The sequence below is a fragment of the Rhineura floridana genome, chromosome 4 (genome assembly GCF_030035675.1).
Source record: "Rhineura floridana isolate rRhiFlo1 chromosome 4, rRhiFlo1.hap2, whole genome shotgun sequence".
Taxonomy (NCBI): domain Eukaryota; kingdom Metazoa; phylum Chordata; class Lepidosauria; order Squamata; family Rhineuridae; genus Rhineura; species Rhineura floridana.
This window is the reverse complement of record NC_084483.1, coordinates 160,722,852-160,746,516: the sequence shown is the minus strand read 5'-3', so window position 1 is coordinate 160,746,516 and position 23,665 is coordinate 160,722,852. Positions and strand designations below refer to the sequence as shown.

Sequence of the window (23,665 nt, the reverse complement as noted above, 5' to 3'; positions counted from 1 at the left end):
AAGAAATTATATGTTTTCTAGGGCCCATTTTTGTGGCAGCTACAAAACTGGCATGGCAAAAGAATATGGGCGTATCCATATCTAACCACAAAATCCACTTTTTCCATATTTGGTTGGTGGCCTCAAGATCCATACATGTCCTGTCTATGGTCAGATATATATTGTGAAAATCTGATTTTCAAGCATCCATATGTGTGGGCTTTGGATTTTTTTTTGTCTAAATCACTTTAGCATTGGCCACTGCCCTAAGTCCACCCCTTTTCAGTGATTGGTCGATAATGGTTGTTTGCTTTTATTTATTTATTATTTGATTTATATTCTGCCCTTCCTCTCGGCAGCAGCCCAGGCTGGCAAACAAAAGCACTAAAAACTTTAAAACATCATAAAAACAAACTTTAAAACACATTAAAACAAAAATTGTTTCTTAAAAAATCTTTCAAAACATAGTCTAAGATTAAAAACATTTTTTTTAAAAAGGTTTAAGAACATATTAAAAAGCTATTCCAACACAGACACAGACTGGGATAGGTCTCACCTTAAAAGGCTTGTTGAAAGAGGAAGGTCTTCAATAGGCACCAAAAAGATAAAAGAGATGGTGCCTGTCTAATATTTAAGGGGAGGTAATTCCAAAGGGTAGGTGCTGCCACACTAAAGGTCCGTTTCCTATATTGTGCAGAACGGACCTCCTGATAAGATGGTATCTGCAGGAGGCCTTCGCCTGCAGAGCGCAGTGATCGACTGGGTATATAAGGAATAAGATGTCCTTCAGGTATCCTGGTCCCAAGCTGTATAAGGCTTTGTACACAAAAACTAGAACCTTGAACTTGGCCTGGTAGCAAATGGGCAGCCAGTACAATTCTTTCAATTCTCACTGCCTCATTTTGCACCAGCTGCAACTTCTGGACCAACCTCAAGGGCAGCCCCACCTAGAGTGCATTATGGTAATCTAGCCTGGAGGTTACCAGTGTGTGGACAACAGTGGTCAGGCTATCCCAGTCCAGAAATGGCTGCAGCTGTCTTACCAGCTGAAGCTGGTAAAAGGCGCTCCTAGCCACTGAGGTCACCTGGGCCTCTAGCAACAAAGATGGATCCAGAGCATCCCCAGACTACAAACCTGCTCTTTCAGAGGGAGTACGACCCCATCCAAAGCAGGCAACTGACCAATTATCTGAACTCAGGAACCACCAACCGACAGCACCTAGGATTCAGACTCAGTTTGTTGGCTCTCATCCAGCCCACCACCAATTCCAGGCAGTGGTCCAGGGCTTGCACGGCCTCGCCCAATTCAGATGTTACAGAGAAATAGAGCTGGGTATCATCAGCATACTGCTGACATCTCGCCCAAAATCTCCTGATGACCACTTCCAAGGACTTCATATAGATGTTAAGCAGCATGGGGGACAAGATGGTACCCTGTAGTACCCCACAGCACAACTGCCAGGGAGCCGAAAGATAATCACCGAATGCTATTCTCTGAAAATGACCTTGGAGATAGGATCAGAACTGGTCTAAAACAGTTCCTCCAATACCCATCTCACCAAGTCGGCCCAGAAGAATATCATGGTCAATGGTATCAAAAGCAGCTGAGAGATCAAGGAAGAATAACAGGGTCGCACTCCCCCTGTCCTTCTCCCAATAAAGGTCATCCATCAGGGCAACCAAGGCCAATTCAGTCCCATAACCAGGCCTGAACCCAGACTGGGACGGGTCAAGATAATCTCTTTTATCCAAGAGTACTTGCAATTGCTGTGCCAAACCCCTCTCAATCACCTTCCCTAAGAAGGGCGTGTTTGTGACCGGTCAGCAGTTGTCAGAAACCAATGGATCCAGGGTGGGCTTTTTCAAGAGTGGTCGGATCACCGCCTCTTTCAAGGCAGCTGGAACCGCTCCCTCCCACTATGATGCGTTGACCACACCCTGGATCCACTCGGTCGGATCCCCTCTGCAAGCTTTAATAAGCCAAGAAGGGCAAGGGTCTAGAGGACATGTTGCTGGCCGCATCAAAACAAGCACCTTGTCTACGTCATCAGGCTGCATCAACTGAAAGCATTTCCAAGAAGTTGCAGCAGATGTTGCACTGGACACCTCATTGGTGACTAAAGTAGATGTGGATGGGGCATCAAGACTGCTACGGAAGCGAGCAACTTTACCCTCAAAGTGCCTTGCAAACAATTCACAGTGGGCCTCTGAAGGGTCTAAAACTCCATTTGCTGGAGTTGATGTCAACAGACCCCTGACAATACAGAAAAGCTCCACTGGACAGCTCCTTCTTCGCCGTCCTCAGCGCCACACAGTAGGCATGGTTATGATGTTTTACTCATGCCAGATCAGCCTCACAGCACGTCTTTCACCACTTGCGCTCGAGCAGTCATCCAGCCTGTTTCATTGCCCTTAGCTCACTGGTGTACCAGGGTGCAAACCGGGCTCCACAGTGCCAGAGAGGGCACTTGAGGGCAACCATGTCAAGAGCCCGACATGCCTCGCTGTTCCACAGCGTGACAAGGGCTTCAACAGGGTCACCCTCTCTATCTACTGGAAACTCCCCCAGGGCATTCAGGAATCCAGTGGATTCCATTTATCTCCAGAGGCAAACCATCTTAATCTGTCCACCACCCCTGCAGGGAAGGATCAGAGCCATAAGTATACATTTCACCAGGAAGTGGTCTGACCATGACAATGGGGTCACATCCACCACCCCCATCTCCAGACCACCCCTTCCTCCATCTGGAGCAAAAACCAAGTCGAGGGTGTCCCCTGCCCTATGCGTCGGGCCAGTGATAGCCTTTTCATGCACTTTTTTGGAAGAGCACAGAAATGTGATTTTTAATTTCCAAGTATGCACAGATGTGTGGATCTGCAAAAGGGCAAAGTTAATGGACCCCCCCAAGTGCAAGCAAAATAAACATCTAGGCTGTTACATATAACATAATGCATACTAAGGATGGGAGCCGCTGGTTACTCCCGATTCCATTGAATTTGTTGAACTGGGAGGCAGATTCCTTTCCATGTTTGATTGTTTCCCACTATCTCCTGCTGTTACCGTTTTGAAAGGGCTTACCTTCTGCCCAGTGCACCCACCAAATCTCTTCATGCCTCCTCCTCCCAAATTGTATTAGATTCTCTACCGCCCATGATGGGAGAAAGCATTTCAAGTTAGCAAAGGGAGGACCCAGATTAGTCAGTTTCAGGCTCAGAGGAAAAGTACACAATAGTGTGTGTGCTAACACACACACACACACACACACAGAGAGAGAGAGAGATCTGGCTGCCTGGCTCTTTGGTATGTTTGGCTCTCCCTCCCATCCCCATCAGCTGTTGGGCAGGAAAAGAGAGACTTTGCCTGCTGCTGGATCAGCTGCAAGATCAATGCCTCATTAAAGTATTAGAGCTTGCTCCTCGCTGTCCCCCCTTTCCCCTATGAACCCAAGGAAGCTCAGTTAAAAACCTCCTCCTTTAAACTCCATGTTTTCAATGAATTGTTTGCATAATATTGCAAAATAGCTTTTCAGTGGAAATATTATTCATTTAACATTTGATTTTACATTTGATTGCAAAATAGTAGGCTTTTTTAAAAAAAAAAAACCACAATGTGATACAGTTACAGAAGCCAGAAGGAGGAAGTACCCCAGTTCAGTACCCGAAGCAGGTTTTAACTATAAGGGAGGAGGAGGAGTCATGGACAGAGGGTGGATCCAACTTCAGTACTGGAAATGCAACTGGCACCTAGGGGGGAAGGAGACAGGGGGCTTGGCATATGCCAAGAGGAACACCCACAGACTGTCTATTGCAGAAAAGTCTGTGGCATTGTGTCTGAGTACACAGATATTAATGCGATTTATTACTGATACAGGAAAGCATATCAGTTTCCGGTGGTATTTCTAATGTGGATTTGTGAATACAAAAATGCATACTAGCTTGCAACGTCATTTGGACAACGGTGAATTAATGAGGATACAAAGCAATTACATTGCAGATTATACAGTTGTATGGATGGGACCTATAAGTCATATATAGTTTATAAATGAGATTATATACAATATATATGTTGTTCACTTGCAATGGATTGAGCTCCTAATCTTAGCTTCATTTGAGCTTTTAATTAAGGAAGTCACTTTAAGCTACAGAGCCTCCCAAAGGAAAACTTGCTCTTTTTGAATCCCTTTCAAAGTTCCATGTACTGAGGATAGACCAGAAATTTGTAGAGTTAATCTTAAGAGAATAATGAAATACTATGTACCAGACTTTGGGCATTGTGATTTTATCATTCCTTGCTTTGATTTTCCAATATAGGCCTGAACATTAATTGAAATCACTGTCATGAAGGACTAACATGACCAAATTAAAGTCTGTTTTACTGCAGCCTAACCCTAACCATGGCCAGAAACATCAATTTAAAAAATAGATACCTAGTACAATATAAGCACCTATTATTTTTATGAGAAGCCAATGGAGACTACTGTGCCATGGCTAATAATAGGTGTGGGGGTGGAGGACAATTTTCATTGGGTGTGGAATGAGTTAAAATGTGTGGTTGTCAATGACATGTTTAGCTCCATGTCTGCTTTGGTAATCCTTATTCTGTGTACCGTGGTAGCAGCTTGCAGACGGCAATACTGCATAAGGCCGGTGGAATTTTATTCCACCTTAACCTATAAAGCCATTGACTCCTTATTCTGAGCAACTCTTCTTACTGCAGGCAGGCCTGACCAGGAACATCAATGTTAGGATTGAATTGAAACTCCCAGTGCTTGTAAAACTATAGTTCACTTGTCCTACCTAAACCAACTTGGGCATCACGGGAAATAGAACCAAAGTGGCCTTCATTTGACTTTTGATATAAAATGTCGGTTTATTTCCTGGTGACCTGACCCTTACCTACATTCCAGCGGCTCGCATAATAAAAGCCGGTTTAAGCTGGAAACTTCCCTACTATGCATTTCTTGTATCACATCTATGCCTATAACCTTGCTTATTGTTACAAATGTACCCTGCATAGAAATGTTAAACGCTGTTCCGCTGCCCCACAAACCTTGACTTGTAAAACCCTTTGATATGTAAGCAAAGTAATATCATGTCTGTCTCCAGTTTAGAGGGGCGCCCGGTTGCAGCTGGGCCTCCCCTCAATAGTTTAACATCAATTTTATGGATGACAAGTACAACTTAAGCAGCTATTATTTTTATATTAAACTGGCTCTCAAGGCCATTGCTGGATATGTAAAAGATTCAGGGCACAGGTCCATGACACAAATTTACATAAAATGTACATATGTTAATATATATGTATAGATCCACATTTAGGCCGACTTTTGGGCGAGGGGGAAACATCCACACCATACATTTAAAGCACATGGTTTCTCCCCAACAAATCCTGGGAACTGTAGTTTACCCCTCATGGAGATACAATTCCCAGCACCCTTAACAAATTACAGTTCCCAGTGGGGGAAGCCATGTGCTTTAAATGTGCTTCAAATGTATGGTCTTGATATGACCTGGCTATCAGGGCACACTCTTAAGCCAACAGGATTTCCTGGACCCAATACACTGTATGGGGATTGGGCTCTCTGCTCGCCTGCAGTCTTTTGGAAAGGACTTCTGCTTATGCACATATTAAAACTACAGTAAGTGCCTCTGAGCAAACTAATATGGTGGGTAGCTGAATTCTTACTGGCACTAAGTTCTGTAGTATGCACAGTGACCAGTCACCCTATGAGCAAAGGTTTTTATTTTTTTTAAAAAGGTCACAAGGGATGGGGGGAAGAACAGAAGATCCAGGGTCTGGTATAACAGGCCACTTGGGCCATCACATAGCAACACCCCTGCTGTGCTGTATCTCCCTGTTTCTTTGCCTCTCTGCTCATCTGTTTTCAAGCTTATCAGCTTAGTTACTTATTACTTGCCAGCTCAATGTGTGCCCAGCTCATTTACCTGCCTTGCTTCACCCCTTCCCAATTTGCAGTCCTAACAAGTTTCCAAAGACCATCTAGTTCAGTGCTCTGCTAAAAAGCAGGACTGTCCACACACCAGTTCTCTGCATATATCACAGACTAAGGAAACAGTCAAACAGTCAGCCACAGGAATCATGGCCAATGGCCGGGGTGATGGTAGTGGTAGTTAGCACAGTTTAGGGCCAAAGGTTCCCACCTTACATAATAAGTCATTTTTATTAAGGAAAAGCCAGTTCATACTGTCAGAAAATGTGTAGACTGAATGCACAGAAAGGAAACATAGTGGGACATAGGAAGCTCAGTTCCCAAGTTCAATTCCTGGCATCTCCACGTAGGGCTGGAGAGAATCCTGCCTGGAACCCAGGAATGTCACTGCCAGTCAGTGTAAACAATGCTGGGCTAGATGAACCAGTGGTCAGACTCAATATGAGGTAGTTTCCTAACACAGGATTGTGTCTACTGTCCCCAGTTGCGGCTTCCAGAAGTTTATCAGTTCTGTGTGCACAGAGCCTATGAATATACTAATTTTTACAGCCATAGGTGCTCCCTAAATAACTAAGAACCCTGCTTTCCCCATTCATGTGTAGAGAACCCATGCATATACAGATTGTATACAAACAGAGCTGATGAATCCATGGAGGTTGAGACAGTGGGCATCTCACTCCACTGCCACACATTCAGCCTACATGCTTTGTCAAGAGCACATGTCTCTGCTGTGATCTGATGACCTGCTGTTGCTGGATGCTTAGTGTGAGCAAGGTGCTAGCAATGTCATGAAAAATCAGTAGTAGCATACATGGTAAAGAAAGTAGAATGAAAAATGTAAAAAAGCTCATTCATTTTACTTTGTCATTAACCAGGTGAATTATCTGAAATCGATCAGAGAAAGGGCGAGAGTATTAACTTTAGGATTAAAAGGTATGATGCCTCCAAGAGAATGGGGTAAAGATCATAAATCTATGCAGGCTGGAAATAAATGAGATGTTTAATAGAGAATCTAATTGAAGTTTAAAAAATGTCTTGGCTGGTTTGACTAGTGTCATCTTCAATTATTTGGGTTAATCTCATCACAAGACAAGAAGAATAGATGTTAATGAAAATCTTCTAAGAGCAGCAGTTTCCCATCCCCCAAAGGCCTGACATTTCTAGGCCAACTGTAGACTGAAGGGCAAACATATCTGAGTCACACACAAACACATAAGCAGAATTAAAACCCACCACCAGCAGTAGTTGAAGTAAAATGCATCACATCTAGTACTCTTTAATAAACTTTCTACCTGGCAAGGAGAGCAAAGTGCTGTGCTTCAAATAGCACAGTCAGTTAGTTAGGTTGGCTCCTCACAATCTCATATTTCTTTCTATGCTGCTCTTTCTGCATACCTAATACCCATGAAAACAAGGGGTAAAATAAAAATAGAAAGCCCTGTATTGGAGTAGGAGCTCTAATGGTACAGGCATATCCATATTATCCGTGTGTGTTTCCTTTCCTAAACTTTATTCCTATATGTTAAGGTGTATTTTCTTTCTGTTGAATCATAGTGAGTATGAAGTTGAATCATAGTAAGTATATATATGGAGGAGGAAGGAAAAATGAAAATGAAATATCTCTTATTAGAGACAGATATATTATTTGTTCTTAGAGTTTTCTCTTTCTGACTTCCTTTTCTTTTTTTCCCTAGTTTTTGACTGCAATTTTGAATCACACTGTGATCTGGAATATTCCCCACCAATGAGGGAGGGACATAACAGATCCTGGCACAGAGTGAGGGCGGATGAGTTCTCACGGCTCCATCTTTTGGATGGTCCAGACAAGGATTACTCTGAAGATTCAACAGAAGGTGAGATTAATCTGTGACAATCTATATCCACTGAACACAATGATAGAAGTCTTATTACTTCAAGAGGAATAGGGTTTCAATCACAATAATCTTTTGCAATATTTTGGGTTTACATTCTGCTTCTCAACAGATGCTGGGGCTGATATAAAATGTTTGCTTTGAAAAGTGGCAAGAAAAATTTATTATTAGTATTATTAATAATAATAATACTAATAATAATACTAATAATAATAATAAATCAGCAGCAATTGCAGCAACAACATGCAATCTTATGAACAATATCTTAATTTATTAAGAGTTTCTGGAAGTGTTACCTATACAAATGATAATGCAACCCAAACCAGAATCAATGTTTATGTGTAGATTCATGCTATGTCTTAACAAGCTGGCATAATCATGTGAGAACTTTGTTTCTGTTGACAACTTTTAAAAAGTAACGAGATGAAAGCTTAAGCAAACAAACTATCACATGATAAATGGCGACCACCAAATGAACAGCATAGACATTTGAATCCACTCAGTGGTTTTGCTATGGACTCTTTCCCTCTCCTCAAATGTCTTCAGGATTCCAGATCAACACCAGGCCATTGTGTAACAATGCTGTTTGCGTGAGGTGGGGTGTTATGGGTTTAATTGCAGGGGTTTAAAATCCAGAAGACATTCACACTTCTTGTGGCTTCTGAAGAAAACTCATTAATAAAACTGCTAAAATTCTCTTTTAACTTGCAGAAACACTTTTCTCTGTACCAGCCTGCTTATGTTTTAAGATTAGCAGGGGAGGCCCTTCTTGTTGCTTCACCACCGGTGAGAGTACATGGTTGGTTGGCATGTGACAGAGCCTTCTCATTGGTGGTGCCCTGCTTCTGAAGGTGCATCTTGCACCAACCTTACTTGGTTTTCAGTATTGGTTGAAGGCACACCATTTTGCACAAGCTTTTGAAGGAGGTTAGGTAATGTGGCCTCTACCGTGTGAGTGTTGATTTTTTTAAAAAAATTAGAAAGCTTATTTATGGTCTTACAATTGATGTTATGTTGATATTCTGTTGTAATCCACTCTGGGATCAGTTTTTCTCTAGTTAAATTACACATATGTTGAAATTTGATCATGAGGATGGAATTTGATGTGACAGCTGCATACAGGTTGTAGAGTCAGATAAACAAATGGACCCGTTAAAATTCCAGTCTATTAAGGTGAACCCTGACAGAGCCTCTTCAATGGAACTGTAGTGATGCACAGCTGGCTGTTTCCTTTTCTGCCTGTAGATGATCAAATGAAAATTCTGTTCCATCAGCTAGCATTTTCTATTCATTTTTAAATCATTTTAATTACAGCTGTTTGGCACAGAAATATTGTGAGTGGTCTGCTTCAATCTGAAATAATTAGGCACAGTAACTTCAACTCCTACTGTTTGTTTCCTGAAAATGTGATTCCAATTAGCTGCCTCCCATTTCAATTACATTCATAGATTGTGAGTAAGAGGAGTAAATAAATAAGTGGAGCCTAGAAACGACTTTCAGAGGGCAACTTGACTCTTAGGTTGTATCTGCCGACTGGGTAACTCAGAACATTTTCAATACCAATGAATCAAGGAACATCAGTTGCTCCAAAGCCTTTAAAGGCATTTTGAGATTTCTGGAAGAAAAGTGCTGTTTAAATTTTCAGGTTGAACTTCCTGCAGCATGGAAGTTGATATACCCACTCACACTTTCAAAATATTCAATACTGCAATATAAGATGCTAAAAAGTATTAAGACCCTCTGAACAATGTTCTCCCAGGACTTAATCTTTGCTATGAAACATGAGAGAGCCCCTGAGCAAGTATAGAGTGCTCCCTCACCTCAGGGTTAGTTTGTTTTGGTTTTGGTTGCCATGAGAGATGAGAAAGCCCCTAAGCCAGTGCAGAGTGCATTTCTCTCACCATCTTATTGATCAAAAACAGATGTATCCTGCTTTTCTGCAATCACTAAAAGTGGCTCATAACATCAGTTTAAATAAATTCATATTCAAAGACAGTATCTTCTATCACGTCTGAGGGCATCAGACTAACTCAGGGGGTGCAGGGCAGGTTGTGTGGCACACATCAATCTGTCATCCAAGAAGCTTCCCCTTTTTGATTCCTTCCAGGAGTCTCACGTTCTACCACCAAAACATTCTCTAGTCTGGCTGTTCTGTTACTAAATGCCAAGTTGGTTCATAATAAGAATTACATTCTCTATTAATTGGCTGTTCCTTTTTTGTTTCTTGTAGAAGTACTGAGATGCAGAGGTCACAGGACAAAATGTTCTGGGACCTAGGCAGTGAGAATATTAGCATTCAGAGACAATGAATTATTTGACTGTAAATGCTTGCTGACTTTAATTTATGGTGCTTTTGACAGAGAAGGATGAGGAAGACACTACAAGGTAATAAAGCAATAATCCTGAACAAAATATTATACATTAACAAACTAGGGAGGATAAATCAAAGCATGTGCTCACAAGAAAATAAGTAAGAAAGAAACATCAAGCTTCCTAGGGTGAATATAATGAGAAATGCCCAGATAGAGAGATACAAGTGTACAAAGAAGTTGGGAAGTTCATGTCAGATAAGTAACATTAATTGTGTTCAACACAAAGAAAATAAATAACACTGAAGTTTCCCAGTAGCCACAATCTTTCAGAGCCAGTTATGTTTAGTTCACACTATATTTTCATATACTGTATCACTCTCAGGACTATTCCTGTCATTATGTAGAAACAGGGTTAGCACCCTTATGGGAAGAGATGTGAGACATTAAAATAGGGAATGAATGGCATGCCAGTGCGTGAGGCAACTATGAAAAAGGCATGGTAGGCAGTAGTGTGTAGATTCAGAAGTGCACAGTCCCTTTGTGATAGTCACAGTCAAAACCCCTCTCCCCCCTTTTGCTGTTGTGTTGTTAATGCCTTCTCCCACAGCAACAGACATCCTTAGGAGCCAATCAATATGAAAGGGGGAGTGTTAGCTACTGAGAAGAGTCTTCTCTGTGGCCGACTCCTCTCCTTTCACTCTGATGGGCTCCACTCAGCTGCAAAGGACAGGGAAGCATGTTAGAAGACTCTCTACAGTGGCTAACACTCTACTTTCCTAGAATCATAGAATCATAGAGTTGGAAGGGGCCTTGCTGATTGGCTTGTAGGATGGTGGAGATAAAGGGACCCTGCTGTTACTCCGCTCCGGATAACTAGGACAGGGATCAAAAGTAAGACTGCCAATATCATAATGCCTTTCTATACATCTATGGTGTGATCATGCTTGGAATACTATGCCCAGTTTTGTCTATTATGGCTCAAAAAGGATACTAGAGCTAGAGAAGGTGCAGAAAAGGGCAACCCAAATTATCATGAAGCTGGACTTGTAAGAAAAGGTTACAGCTTTGTGGGCATTCTAGTTTAGGGGAAGAGTGAGCCAGGGAGGTCATTATAAAAGCGTCTAAAATTATGCATGAAAATGGAAATGGACTGCCTTCAAGTTGATTCCGACTTATGGCGACCCTATGAATAGGCTTTTCATAGTAAGCGGTATTCAGAGGGGGTTTACCATTGCCTTCCTCTGAAGTTGAGAGGCAGTGACTGCCCAAGGTCACCCAGTGAGCTTCATGGCTATGTGGGGATTTGAACCCTGGTCTCCCAAGGTCATAGTCCAACACCTTAACCACTACACTATACTGGATAGTGTGGAGAAAATTGGCAGAAAGAAGTTTTTCTCCCTCTCTCACAATACTAGAGCCTCAGGTCATCCAATGAAGCTGACTGGTGGGAAATTGAGTGGGAAATTGAGGACAGACACAAGGAAGTATTTCATATGATGTTCTCTCTCAAATGTACCTGTATAGATATAATGCCAGTCTTCTTAATTCTTCATTTATTTAACAGAAGATGGTATCAATATTTACTTTAATACAGTCCTGTGTTGTGCGGTGCTAACTGCCTCTCACACATTTTCCAAAGTCTGATCTCTGCTGAGGCTCCACCCTGTTACTACCACCACTTCCCAGAGGGTTTGTCTCCCAAAACCTAACAAACCTCTTAAAGATATATCATCACATCTCCCTCTTTTTTAAATAACAAAACTGAAAGTTGATAAAGAGCAATACAACAAGGTAATATCAACATTTAACAACTTTCTGATGGTTCTATTGGATCTCCGTAACTGTATTCTAGCTTCTGGTGCCTGTTTGCTCAAACTGCTTTCTTTTGCTGGGGTTTGGGTATTTTTCTCCCTGCCCATCCTTCCCTTTGATGGATTTGAGTTCATCGTTTGGTGTTTAGCGATTTGGGTTTGTCTATAGTTGTTTCACAGCCTTTGACTGTGAAGATCATGAAAAACTAGGGAATGCTTTAAAAGAAATGGGGGTGCCACAGGATTTGATTGTCCTGATATGCAATTTATAGTCTGGACAAGAGGCTACTGTAAGGACAGAATATGGAGAAAGCGATTGGTTCCCCATTGGAAAGAGTGTGTGACCAGGGTGTATTTTATCACCCAATTTATTTAATATGCAGAACATACCATACGGAAAGTGGGATTGGACCAAGATGAAGAAGGTGTGAAAATTGGAGGAAGAAATATCCATAATTTAAGATATGCAGACAATACCATACTACTAGCAGAAGCCAGTAATGATTTGAAACGAATGCTGATGAAAGTTAAAGAGGAAAGCATAAAAGCAGGATTACAGCTGAATGTCAAGAAGACTAAAGTAACGACAACAGAAGATTTATTTAACTTTAAAGTTGACAATGAGGGCATTGAACTTGTCAAGGATTATCAATACCTTGGCACAGTCATTAACCAAAATGCGGACAATAGTCAAGAAATCAAAAGAAGGTTAGTACTGGGGAGGGCAGCTATGAGAGAACTAGAAAAGGTCTTCAAATGCAAAGATGTATCACTGAACACTAAAGTCAGGATCATTCAGACCATGGTATTCCCAATCTCTATGAATGGATGCGAAAGTTGGACAATAAAAAAGCAGATAAGAGAAAAATCAACTCATTTGAAATGTGGTGTTGGAGGAGAGCTTTGCGCATACCATGAACTGCGAAAAAGACAAATAATTGGGTGTTAGAACAAATTAAACTAGAACTATCACTAGAAGCTAAAATGATGAAACTGAGGCTATCATACTTTGGAGACATAATGAGAAGCCATAATTCATGAGAAAAGACAATAATGCTGGGAAAAACAGCATTAAGGGAGTACAAAAAGAGGAAGGCCAAACAAGTGGTGGATTGATTCTATAAAGGAAGCCACAGACCTGAACTTGCAAGATCTGAACAGGGTGGTTTACAACAGATGCTATTGGACGTCGCTGATTCATAGGGTCACCATAAGTCGTAATTGCCTTGAAGGCATATAACAACAACAAATAGTTGTTTGTGATTAATCTTTGGAATAAGTAGGAGATAGTTTCTATTCCATCTACAGGTGGATCCTTCTGGTATGATCATTTTATATGATATTGGAACCACATAGTGGGACACTACAGCTTTCTGTTCCCATGTAGTGCCATTTGATGTCAACACATTGTCATTTTCCTGAAGTGGTGGCTAGTACTCTTACCACAATACTATTTTTGCTTGGCTTTGCACAGACTTTTACATGCACAGATGTCACATTGGTCATCAAGCTCACTGTGCTGTAGCTGTGGCAATCTTTTGATGAGTTTTTTGTTGAATGGCACTTCAGCTAGAGACAGGCCATATGGATTAAATTCTGTAATTAAGAAGCACCAAATATGGATTGCCATTTGAGTCCATAGCTTTCTTTATCAATATCTTAACTGTTTGTACATCATTCTCCGCAAGGCCATGGATACCTTAGACTGGATGATTTGTGAATGAACCCACATAACACTGCAAATTCTCTGAACTCATGGAAGTCAAATTGAGGTGCATTATCTGTTTGTACTACTGACTACCAGAGCTTGGAAGTAACTCGTTATTTTTAACGAGTTACTTGTAATTCGTTACAATTTTAAATAACGAGTGGGTAATTCCATTACATTTGGCAAGTAACGGAACGACTAGTAATTTCCCTACTTTTCAGCTGCAACTTTAACGTTTCCACGTTAGGTTGCACGTTACTTGGGGGCGGGAACAAGGGGAAGACAGCTCCTGGCTGTGATAGGTTAACACAAGACATGTGCCTCACACTGATTGGACCTCTGCGCAGACTCTCTCTTCCCTCGTGATCTGTGTTAGGATGCATGAGGGAAGAGGTGAATAGGCAGGGCCTGCTAGCGTCTGAGAGGACAAAATGGACGCAGGAGGAAAAAGCCAGGGCAAGGACAACGGAGGAGAAGGCAGCAGCAGAATGGCGAAGAGCTGTGGAGGTGAGTGACGATGATTTGTGTGTGTGTGTGTGTGCCCCCCCCGCAGCACCGTTCTGCCCCCCCACTGCCTCTCCTTGCCTCTGCCGCCCCCTCCATCAATCACAAGGCACTTCCGAAACTTCGGCCTATACTTCTCTTCCTTCCCCCCCTTTTTGAACTCTCCCCCTTGTTCCCATGCCTACCTGTGTGCTGTATTTATCCAGACAGAGCACTCCTGCCTTTTAAAATGCCGGCTAGCTTTTTATTGTATATTTATTTGAACTCCATCTTTCTTTTTATTTGTATTTTTGTCCTGTTTAATCACAAGACTGAATTGTATGTGGGACAAAAACTGTCTCAGTAATAATAATAATAATAAAAATAAAAAATCATTAGGCGTATAATAATAAATGGCTTAAGGCTGATTTTTTTGTTCTTGGCAGAGATGAGGTGAGAAGTAGGGTCCTTGCAGCTCCTCCTCTCAGTCCCCCAGCTCTCAAACTCATGTTCTGTGAGAAAGAGAGAGATTCCTAGTCCCAGAGAGAGATAGACTGTTGACAATCTCTGCTAATATCTATACAAATGTACATAACATGCATCACCTGAACTCACATGATCTAGAGTTACCTTAGATCTTGCAAGATTTGCAAATGAGAAGCAATAGGGTTTTATATTAGTTCTGATTGTCTATTTGGCTATCATAGGTTATATGTTTTTTTCATTTTCTATGGCAAAAACTCCAACTTCAGTGGAATTTATGTGATGTGTTCTAATCATTTGAATTTGGCTAATGAATGCTTTATTCTTTCATCAGAACTTTAGCAGTAGTACTAAAATATTAATAAAAAAGAAAAGGGAAAGAAAAAATACTTTACATACATCATTCAGCTGTATTGCTTATAGATATAGATATAAAAGATAAACGGCATTTTGTCAAAAGTATTTTTGTCTACATTTTATACCTCATCCTTGGTTTTCCAAGCTTGGCATGGAATGCTTCTCATACAGAATTAATTTGAAATGCTGCATATTTATTATCATAATCATCATATTCAAAATAAAAAATATATGTACCGCCTTCAAGTTGATTCCAACTTATGGTGACCCTATGAATAGGGTTTTCATGAGGCTGAGAGGCAGTGACTGGCCCAAGGTCACCTAGTGAGCTTCATGGCTATGTGGGGATTTGAACCCTAGTCTCATTTTGTTCTCACAACAACCCTGTGAGATAGTAGGTTAGACTGGCCCAGGCAGGGTTATTCAGTGAGCAAAAATGATGCAAATAGGATCTCTTTTAATTGTGCTATCGACCTGCTTACTTCCACTCTGACTGGGGGATCTTGCAGCATGGGGAAGAGATGGGGGCACATCACAGCTGAAGTTCACCCATATAGGAGCATTATCTCTTGTTTATTACAGAGACGCCTGTTGCAGGTTTTGCTGCTGAGAGCAGCAGTCAGTTAGTGCGGCCACTTGAGTCACAGCTTGTTGATCCTGAGGAGGCAAAACTAGAAAGTGAGGTTCAGAAAGGAGGCCCTGTGCATGAGGAGGAGGAGGGCATGAAGCAGTGCCAGTTGCCCACAGCCACATCTGCAGAACAGCAAGTACCATGGTTTGTGTTTGAGAAAGCTTGTACATTTGTGAGCCAGAGTGGGAAAAATGTTGTTGTACGATGCAATTACTGCCTTCCAAGGATCAAAACTCTGAGATCAGCTGTTTCCTCCTCATCCAATGTGAAGAAACATTTTGAAGTAAGCCTTTGTCATGCTGGTCCTCAAAGAGTGTCCATTGTCTATTTATGTTTAAATTGTGAAGTTCCTCTTCCATTTTTTCTTGGATTCATGCTTTGTTCTTCTTCCTCAGAGGGCACACCCTGAGAAGCTGAGAGCAATTGAAGAAGCAATAAAGGCAAGGAGACGTGGCCTTCCTGAACCAATGCATGACACCCCTCCTCCCAAAATGCTGAAGCAGCAGCAGACAACCCTTGAGAGGTGGGGATCTGGCAGGGAGCCTGTCACCCAGAGCAATCTCGACAGGAGAATCATTGATTTCATTGTAGAGGAGACATTACCACTTCAGACTGTGGACAAACCATCGTTCATTAATCTGGTTCGCATTGGACTCCCCAAAGATCTCACCATCATATGTGCCAAGACTCTGAGAGACAGAATTGAGAAGAGAGCAACTCTTGCAAACCGAATGGGTGCTGTGGCATGTATAGCAACCACTGCAGATTGTTGGACCAATGGCAAGAAGAGTTACTTTGGGGTAACAGCCCACTGGATCAACCCAACTACCCTGAAACGTGAGGTCGGGGCCTTGGCTTGTAAGCGTCTGAAGGGGCGCCATACATACGATGTCCTTTCAAAAGCACTGCATGATGTACATGTGCAGTACAGGATCCACAACAAAGTTATGTGCACTACTACAGACAAAGGCTCCAACTCTGTGAAAGCGTTCAGAATTTTCATGGCCAAAGAACCAGTGGAAGCTGCAGGCACCAGTGACGATGATGGTGATAACCAGGAGGAGGAGGAGGCTGAGGTGGAGTTTGTGCCTATCTGTGAGATCCTGGACACAGGACCTGAGGCAGAGGAAGAAGCTGCAGACTCAGGAGAGGATTTTGTTTTACCACCACACCAGAGATGTGCTAGCCACACCCTCAACCTTGTGGCAACACAAGACATAGAGGCCATGCTTTCTGACTCCTCCAAAAGTAGTCTTCTTGGTCCTTTCAAGAAACAGTTTCGTTCCTTGATGGGAAAGTGCAGCAAGTTGTGGTCCAAGCAGAACCAGTCAGCCCAGATTGCTGAGTATATCCGTGCGCAATGTGGTGTGTATCTGAAGGTACCGAATAAGACCAGGTGGAATTCCACCTTTGATGCGTTGAAGCAACTACGTGAGCTCCTGTCAACTGTGCCACTAAAAATGCATGCCATAATGGACCGCTGCTCCTTGTCCAGGATCACAGCTGCTGAGATTGAAGTGGTACAGGAATACACAGAGATTATGGAGCCACTAGCCCAGTCCCTAGATATCCTGCAACGGGAGAACGGCATGTTCATGGGGTATTTGCTACCAACGCTCTGCAATCTGGACCGCAAGTTAGAAGGACTGGAAAACAAACCTGAGAGGTACACATACTGTTTTCAGCTGCTGAGAGGTGTGCGCGAAGCCCTAAGAAAGCGGTTTGCAGCTATCTGGGAGGACAAGAGGCTTCTTCTGGCAGCCTGCCTACACCCTCGCTTCAAACTAGATTGGCTGGAATCGTGTCAGGCCGCCACCCATACCAACAAGTAAGAACATTAGGGAAGCCCTTTGGGTGGATTACTCCAAGGGAAATGTTGTCTCAAGGGAGGCATCAGAGGGCTTAAGGTGGTGGGCAGGGGCTAGGCCTTTTCTTCCTGGGGCTCCTCATCACAACCTTGGGTTGCTGCAGGTAATCCTTAAGGGTCTGCTGTGCTGCCCCATGAGTGTGGTGACTTGGTCACCTTCCTACCTTCCATGTCATCATCCACAGGCTCAGGCTGGACCCTGAACCAGGGGACATGACAAGCATCAGGAAATGAAGAGCAGATGATGGTTTCCTAACATATATGTGTTAACATATCATCTCTCTTTCTTAGATACACAATGGAAGCCTTGTTGAAAGCTGAAATAAAGATGGGTGTACTTAATGAGGACAGTGATCAGTCTTCAGATAAAGACCAGGAAGGAGATGACTTAGCAGATGACTTCTTTAACTTTCTGCCCCAGGGCAAGAAGTCAGCAGTGGACACTGCTGAGGAGGAACTGGTGAGGTACCTGAGGTCTCCCAGCAGGGAAGTGTCATCACTCCATGGCTTTCCACGTGTGCTGCGGTGTTTTTTGCAGCACGACACAGGCATGCCTTCAAGCGCCGCAGTAGAACGCCTGTTCAGTACTGGTGGCAACGTAATGACTGTAAAAAGACATTCCTTGTCTGACATGCTCTTTGAGCATCTTGTTCTTTTGAGACATAACAGAAACATATTATAAAAGCATTTCAAGTGTAAAATTTGATTTCAAGAGTTGGGGTATCTTCATTGCTTGGGGGGATGTGAGATTCTGTTATGCCATTATGTTAATCTTACGGATAAATTTTTTTATTCTACTACCCCCTCTGTGTGTGTGTTTATTTTTAATATTGTTTTAGGCTTCTTAGATGTGCAGCAGCCAAGGCCAGCACCTTGTAGGAGTTTTTTTTAAAGAAACTGAAATGTAATTGTAGTGATTACTTTTGAGAAAAAGTAAAGTAATCAGTTACTTTCAGAGCAATTGTAATTGTAACGGTAATTACTACTTTTTGGGCCAAGTAATTGTAACTGTAATTTATTATTTTTTAAAAGTAATCTTCCAAGCTCTGCTGACTACTACTGTGCAAACACCGACTTAATGTGGGTAATAACTTAAATGGCTGTCATATTGCCCAATCAAGCTATCTAATCCATTATTAGCAAGTAGTTCTTTCCTGGTAGCTCACATTAGTCAATGCCTATCTGTGATGAGGGATGCAGGGGTCTCCCAATCACATCATAGCTTCTTTTGTCTGAGCTGACGTAAATTTCTGACATACTGGTCAAGCTGTCACCTTCTCTTCTATGTCCTTATGCATGCTTGGCCAGTATAGAACAGTCCCTGCCCTGGTTTTGTATTTTTCTATTCCCAAGTAGTGTTCATGTATCTTTGTAACATATCTTCCTGTAAAGCTTTGGGAACAATTAGTCTTGTGCTTTGGAGAAGATGCCATCAAGCACTGACAGCTCTTCCTTGAATTGATAGTGTGGGCTTGGTATGTGATTATTTGGCCAACATTTCCCAATTGCTATAATTACTTTTTGTGGGATTTCATTCTGCCCTGTGGCCTGAGCAAATGTTGACATTTATTCACATTTATTATGTCCATGTCTGGAATCAGCACCTCTGTTCTATCATAAGCTCTGGGCAAGGTATCTGCTATCAGCACTTCTTTCCCAAGCTTGTAAGCAATGTGAAGATCATACAGTTGCAGCTGATAAAATAATCTTTGCAACTGTAGAGGTGTATCTGCTAATCCCTCTAGTGTGATGAAACTAGCGATTTGTTATCAGTTTTTGCCAAAATTGGCCTCCCATAAAAAAAGAAGTGGAATTTTTTGCATCCAGATACTAGTGCCATGGCTTCTTTTTCTATTTGTGTATATTAACATTCAATCTTGGTGAGTACCGTGCATGCATAAGTCGCTGGTTTAGATGCCTCCCATATTGCTGCAATAAAATAACACATGCGGTATACCATCCTTAGAGGTATCTGTGGAGATCTTGGTTTTACTCTCTTGTGGTCATAGCAGCTGAGAACAGGAGCTTCTTTGATCACATGTACAAGATTTTGAAATTCAGTACTGTGGTTGTGTTCCCATATCCACTGGGCATCTTTTTTAAACAGAATTCTGATACATTTGCTCTTACCTGCTAGAGTGGAAATGAATTTTCCTATACAGGTAACTATTCCCAGAAATTTTTGTAAGCTTTCCTTGTCGTTTGGGGTGGCATATTAGTGATAGCCTTAATCCTGTTGGGATCAACTTGCACATCTTGGTCAATTAGCTTTTCCCCCAAGTCTGTTATCTCTTGCATCCAAAACTTACATTTTTGTTTATTTAATTTTAGCCCAGCTGCTCAGGCTCTTCTTAGTGCGTTTTTCAATCCCATGTCACGTTCTTGGATATTTTTTGCCCCGTATCAGTATGCCATCAATTTACACCATAGTTCCTTCAAGTCCTTCAAATATTTGTTGAATCTGTCTATGAAATATTTCACTAGCTAAATGGAAGTCTCTTAAAGCAGTACCTTCCACAGGGTATGTTAAAAGTACATAGTTTTGTGCTTTCACTGTCTAAGGGCACTTTCCAAAACCCAAAATCCAGAGTGGAGAAATATTTGGTGCCTGCCATTGCCCCGAAGATTTCATCCCTTGTAGGAATGGGGAAATGTTCTCTTTTGATATACTTGTTCATTTGTTTGGGATCAAGGCATAATCTCAGACAGCTATCTCCCCTCCCCCCCAGTTACTAAAGAATGGAGTTGGCTGTTCTACTTTTTCCAACAACGTCCAATGAAGCTAGCCTATCTAGCCCCTCCTTCAGCCTCTTCCTTAAGATAAGGGAATATTTCTTGGGGCATGAATGGTGTGTATTGGTTACAGCAGCTCTATTTGTATTCAGTGGATAGCTTTCTCATGCATTCATAAACATCAAGATACTCATCTTCTATCATTCCTGAAAACTGTCTTTCTATGGTGTCCACCCTCTTAATCAGGTTTAGTTCTCTGCATGTTCTCTGCATGATGTGCTCTAGTGGAATTGGCACTATTACAAACTGTACATTCATTGCCCTTGTGTTTAATTACTAGCTCACACTTGCCTTTGGTTGGAATGGGGGGACCATTATAAGCCCTTAGGTTCTTCTTATATCCTAAATAGAAAGGTTTGATTTGCATTTTGTTAATAATAGGTTCAGGTATAACATTAACTTGTGTCCTTGTTTCTCAATTTTAGTTACACTTCTTACTTTTAGTTGCACTTTTTTCTTTTCTAATTGGACAAGTCATTATGCAAACAACCCCCTCCTGGCACCATATGATATTCTCTCTCAGATGCACCAGTGAAGATATATGCCAGTCTTCTTGAATAAAGTTTCATTTATTTAATATAAGATAGTATCCATATTTACTTTAATATAGACCTATGTTGTGCTGTGCTAACTGCCTCTCACACATCTTCCACAGTCTGATCTTTGCTGAGGCTCTGCCCTGTTACCACCACCTCCCAGAGGATTTCCCCCCAACACTTAATAATCCTCTTAAAGGATATCATCACACTTCATACAGCTTAAACTTTGGTATTCACTTTTACAAGATGTGGTGATGGCCACCAGCTTTATAGTAAGTCTATACATGGCTGCTGGTCACCATGGCTATAATTCTACCAGATTCACAGGTAGTATGCTTTTAAATATGAGTTTCTGGGGAACAAAACAGTGGGAGAGTGTTGTTGAGCTCATGACTTGCTTGTGAGTTTCCTGTAGGCATCTAGCTGGTCACTGTGGGAAGCAGGATGCTAGACTAGATAGGCCTTTGCTCTGCCCCTTCTATGTCCTTATGCCTCTGGATGCACATGATGATGCCCATCCACATCTGCAGTTTGTTTGCACAAGATATTCCCAATCTATCTAGGGACATCTACACATAGGAACCTGTTTCTGCACACTGATCTCTTTTGCTGGATTAGAGCATATTCTTTAAAATGTGTTAACCTTCTGTCTTATTACTTGTAGACCATCAGATTTTCTTGCACTATGGTCACCATAAAGTAAGTGCTTGAAAAGTTTCTGAACTAAAATTCTTTTTCTTCTGCTCACTGATGTAACTATATTGACTGAGGAAGGACTGCTAGTTATTCGGGGGGCGTTGCTAGGCTGATGGATACATTATGTCACTGAAATGTCTTCATAGTAACATTACTGTTCAGGATTGAACACTTATCCTTTGTCTTTATATTGCATGATCAGCATAGGTCAGAAGAACGCAGAAGAGTTGGATTTTACATTTTAATTTTACATTTCTCACTGTTTTGGAGAATCCTTTCAGTGATTTTCTCATGGTCTTGAGGACCACCTGAAAGCTCATTTCAGACCACTAGTAATCCACAAAACACAGTTCAAGAATTGCTACTCTAGGCATGGAATTTTCTCTTTAGGAGTGAATCTAAGTGCTAGTGGAGTGAGAACCAAGACTGAAGAATGTCACCTGGTTGGAAAAATGTTCCATCCTTCCTGAATCATATTATTTGAATTTTGATTGCAGATGGAAGGAGACATCCCTCCCAAAAAAACAGTCTTCCGTCCCTTTTTAAATGTAACAGTCTGAAAGATTACCATGCACACAAGAAATAAGAATGTCTTCCAGATAGAATAGGATATCCACCTGACTGTCATCGTATATATACATATACACATATATAGTATTTATTCCGGCCCACCCAAATAGTTCTGGGCAGTGAACATAGCTTTCACCTTACTCCATATTATTTTCATGCCACAGAAAAGAATGACTGACCGTACACTGGTATACACTGGTTGTGGGTGGTGATACTGTGCCCCAGGAGGGACTTAATACTGGGAACGATCTATCGTCCCCCTGATCAAAATGCTCAGGGAGACCTTGAGATGAGATATGAAATTGAGGAAGCATCCAAACTAGGAAATGTGGTAGTAATGGGTGACTTCAACTACCCGGACATAGACTGGCTGCATATGTGTTCCAGTCATGACAAAGAAGCAAAGTTTCTAGATATTCTAAATGACTATTCCCTAGATCAGTTGGTCATGGAACCGACCAGAGGGACGGCAACCCTGGACTTAATCCTCAGTGGAGACCGGGACCTGGTGCGAGATGTAAGTGTTGTTGAACCGATTGGGAGCAGTGACCACAGTGCTATTAAATTAAACATACATGTAACTGGCCAATTGCCACAAAAATCCAACACGGTCACATTTGACTTCAAAAGAGAAAACTTCACAAAAATGAGGGGATTGGTAAAAAGAAAGCTGAAAAACAAAGTCCAGAGGGTCACATCACTCGAAAATGCTTGGAAGTTGTTTAAAAACACTATATTAGAAGCTCAACTGGAGTGCATACCGCAGATCAGAAAAGGTACCGCCAGGGCCAAGAAGATGCCAGCATGGTTAACGAGCAAAGTCAAGGAAGCTCTTAGAGGCAAAAAGTCTTCCTTCAGAAAATGGAAGTCTTGTCCAATTGAAGAAAATAAAAAAGAACACAAACTCCGGCAAAAGAAATGCAAGAAGACAATAAGGGATGCTAAAAAAGAATTTGAGGAGCACATTGCTAAGAACATAAAAACCAACAACAAAAAAATTCTATAAATACATTCAAAGCAGGAGACCATCTAGGGAGACAATTGGACCCTTGGATGATAAGGGAGTCAAAGGTGTCCTAAAGAACGATAAGGAGATTGCAGAGAAGCTAAATGAATTCTTTGCATCTGTCTTCACAGTGGAAGATATAGGGCAGATCCCTGAACCTGAACTAACATTTGCAGGAAGGGATTCTGAGGAACTAAGACAAATAGTGGTAACGAGAGAGGAAGTTCTAAGCTTAATGGACAATATAAAAACTGACAAATCACCGGGCCCGGATGGCATCCACCCGAGAGTTCTCAAAGAACTCAAAGGTGAAATTGCTGGTCTGCTAACTAAAATATGTAACTTGTCCCTCGGGTCCTCCTCCGTGCCTGAGGACTGGAAAGTGGCAAATGTAACGCCAATCTTCAAAAAGGGATCCAGAGGGGATCCCGGAAATTACAGGCCAGTTAGCTTAACTTCTGTCCCTGGAAAACTGGTAGAAAGTATTATTAAAGCTAGATTAACTAAGCACATAGAAGAACAAGCCTTGCTGAAGCAGAGCCAGCATGGCTTCTGCAAGGGAAAGTTATGTCACAGTAACCTATTAGAATTCTTTGAGAGTGTCAACA

General features: G+C 41.7%; 1 protein-coding gene across 5 annotated transcripts in view; it reads left to right on the top strand.

Moving 5' to 3' along the window:
* Positions 1 to 23,665, top strand: part of ALK (ALK receptor tyrosine kinase) — a 731,445-nt gene that overhangs the window by 85,987 nt on the left and 621,793 nt on the right. For 4 of the 5 annotated variants that reach the window (XM_061624970.1, XM_061624969.1, XM_061624971.1 and 1 more), the window contains exon 3: positions 7,625 to 7,783. In XM_061624970.1, the coding sequence (XP_061480954.1) occupies positions 7,625 to 7,783 (159 nt within the window). Of the gene's footprint in view, positions 1 to 6,805; positions 6,864 to 7,624; positions 7,784 to 23,665 lie in introns of all 5 variants that reach the window. The other variant, XM_061624972.1, reaches the window with a different exon arrangement.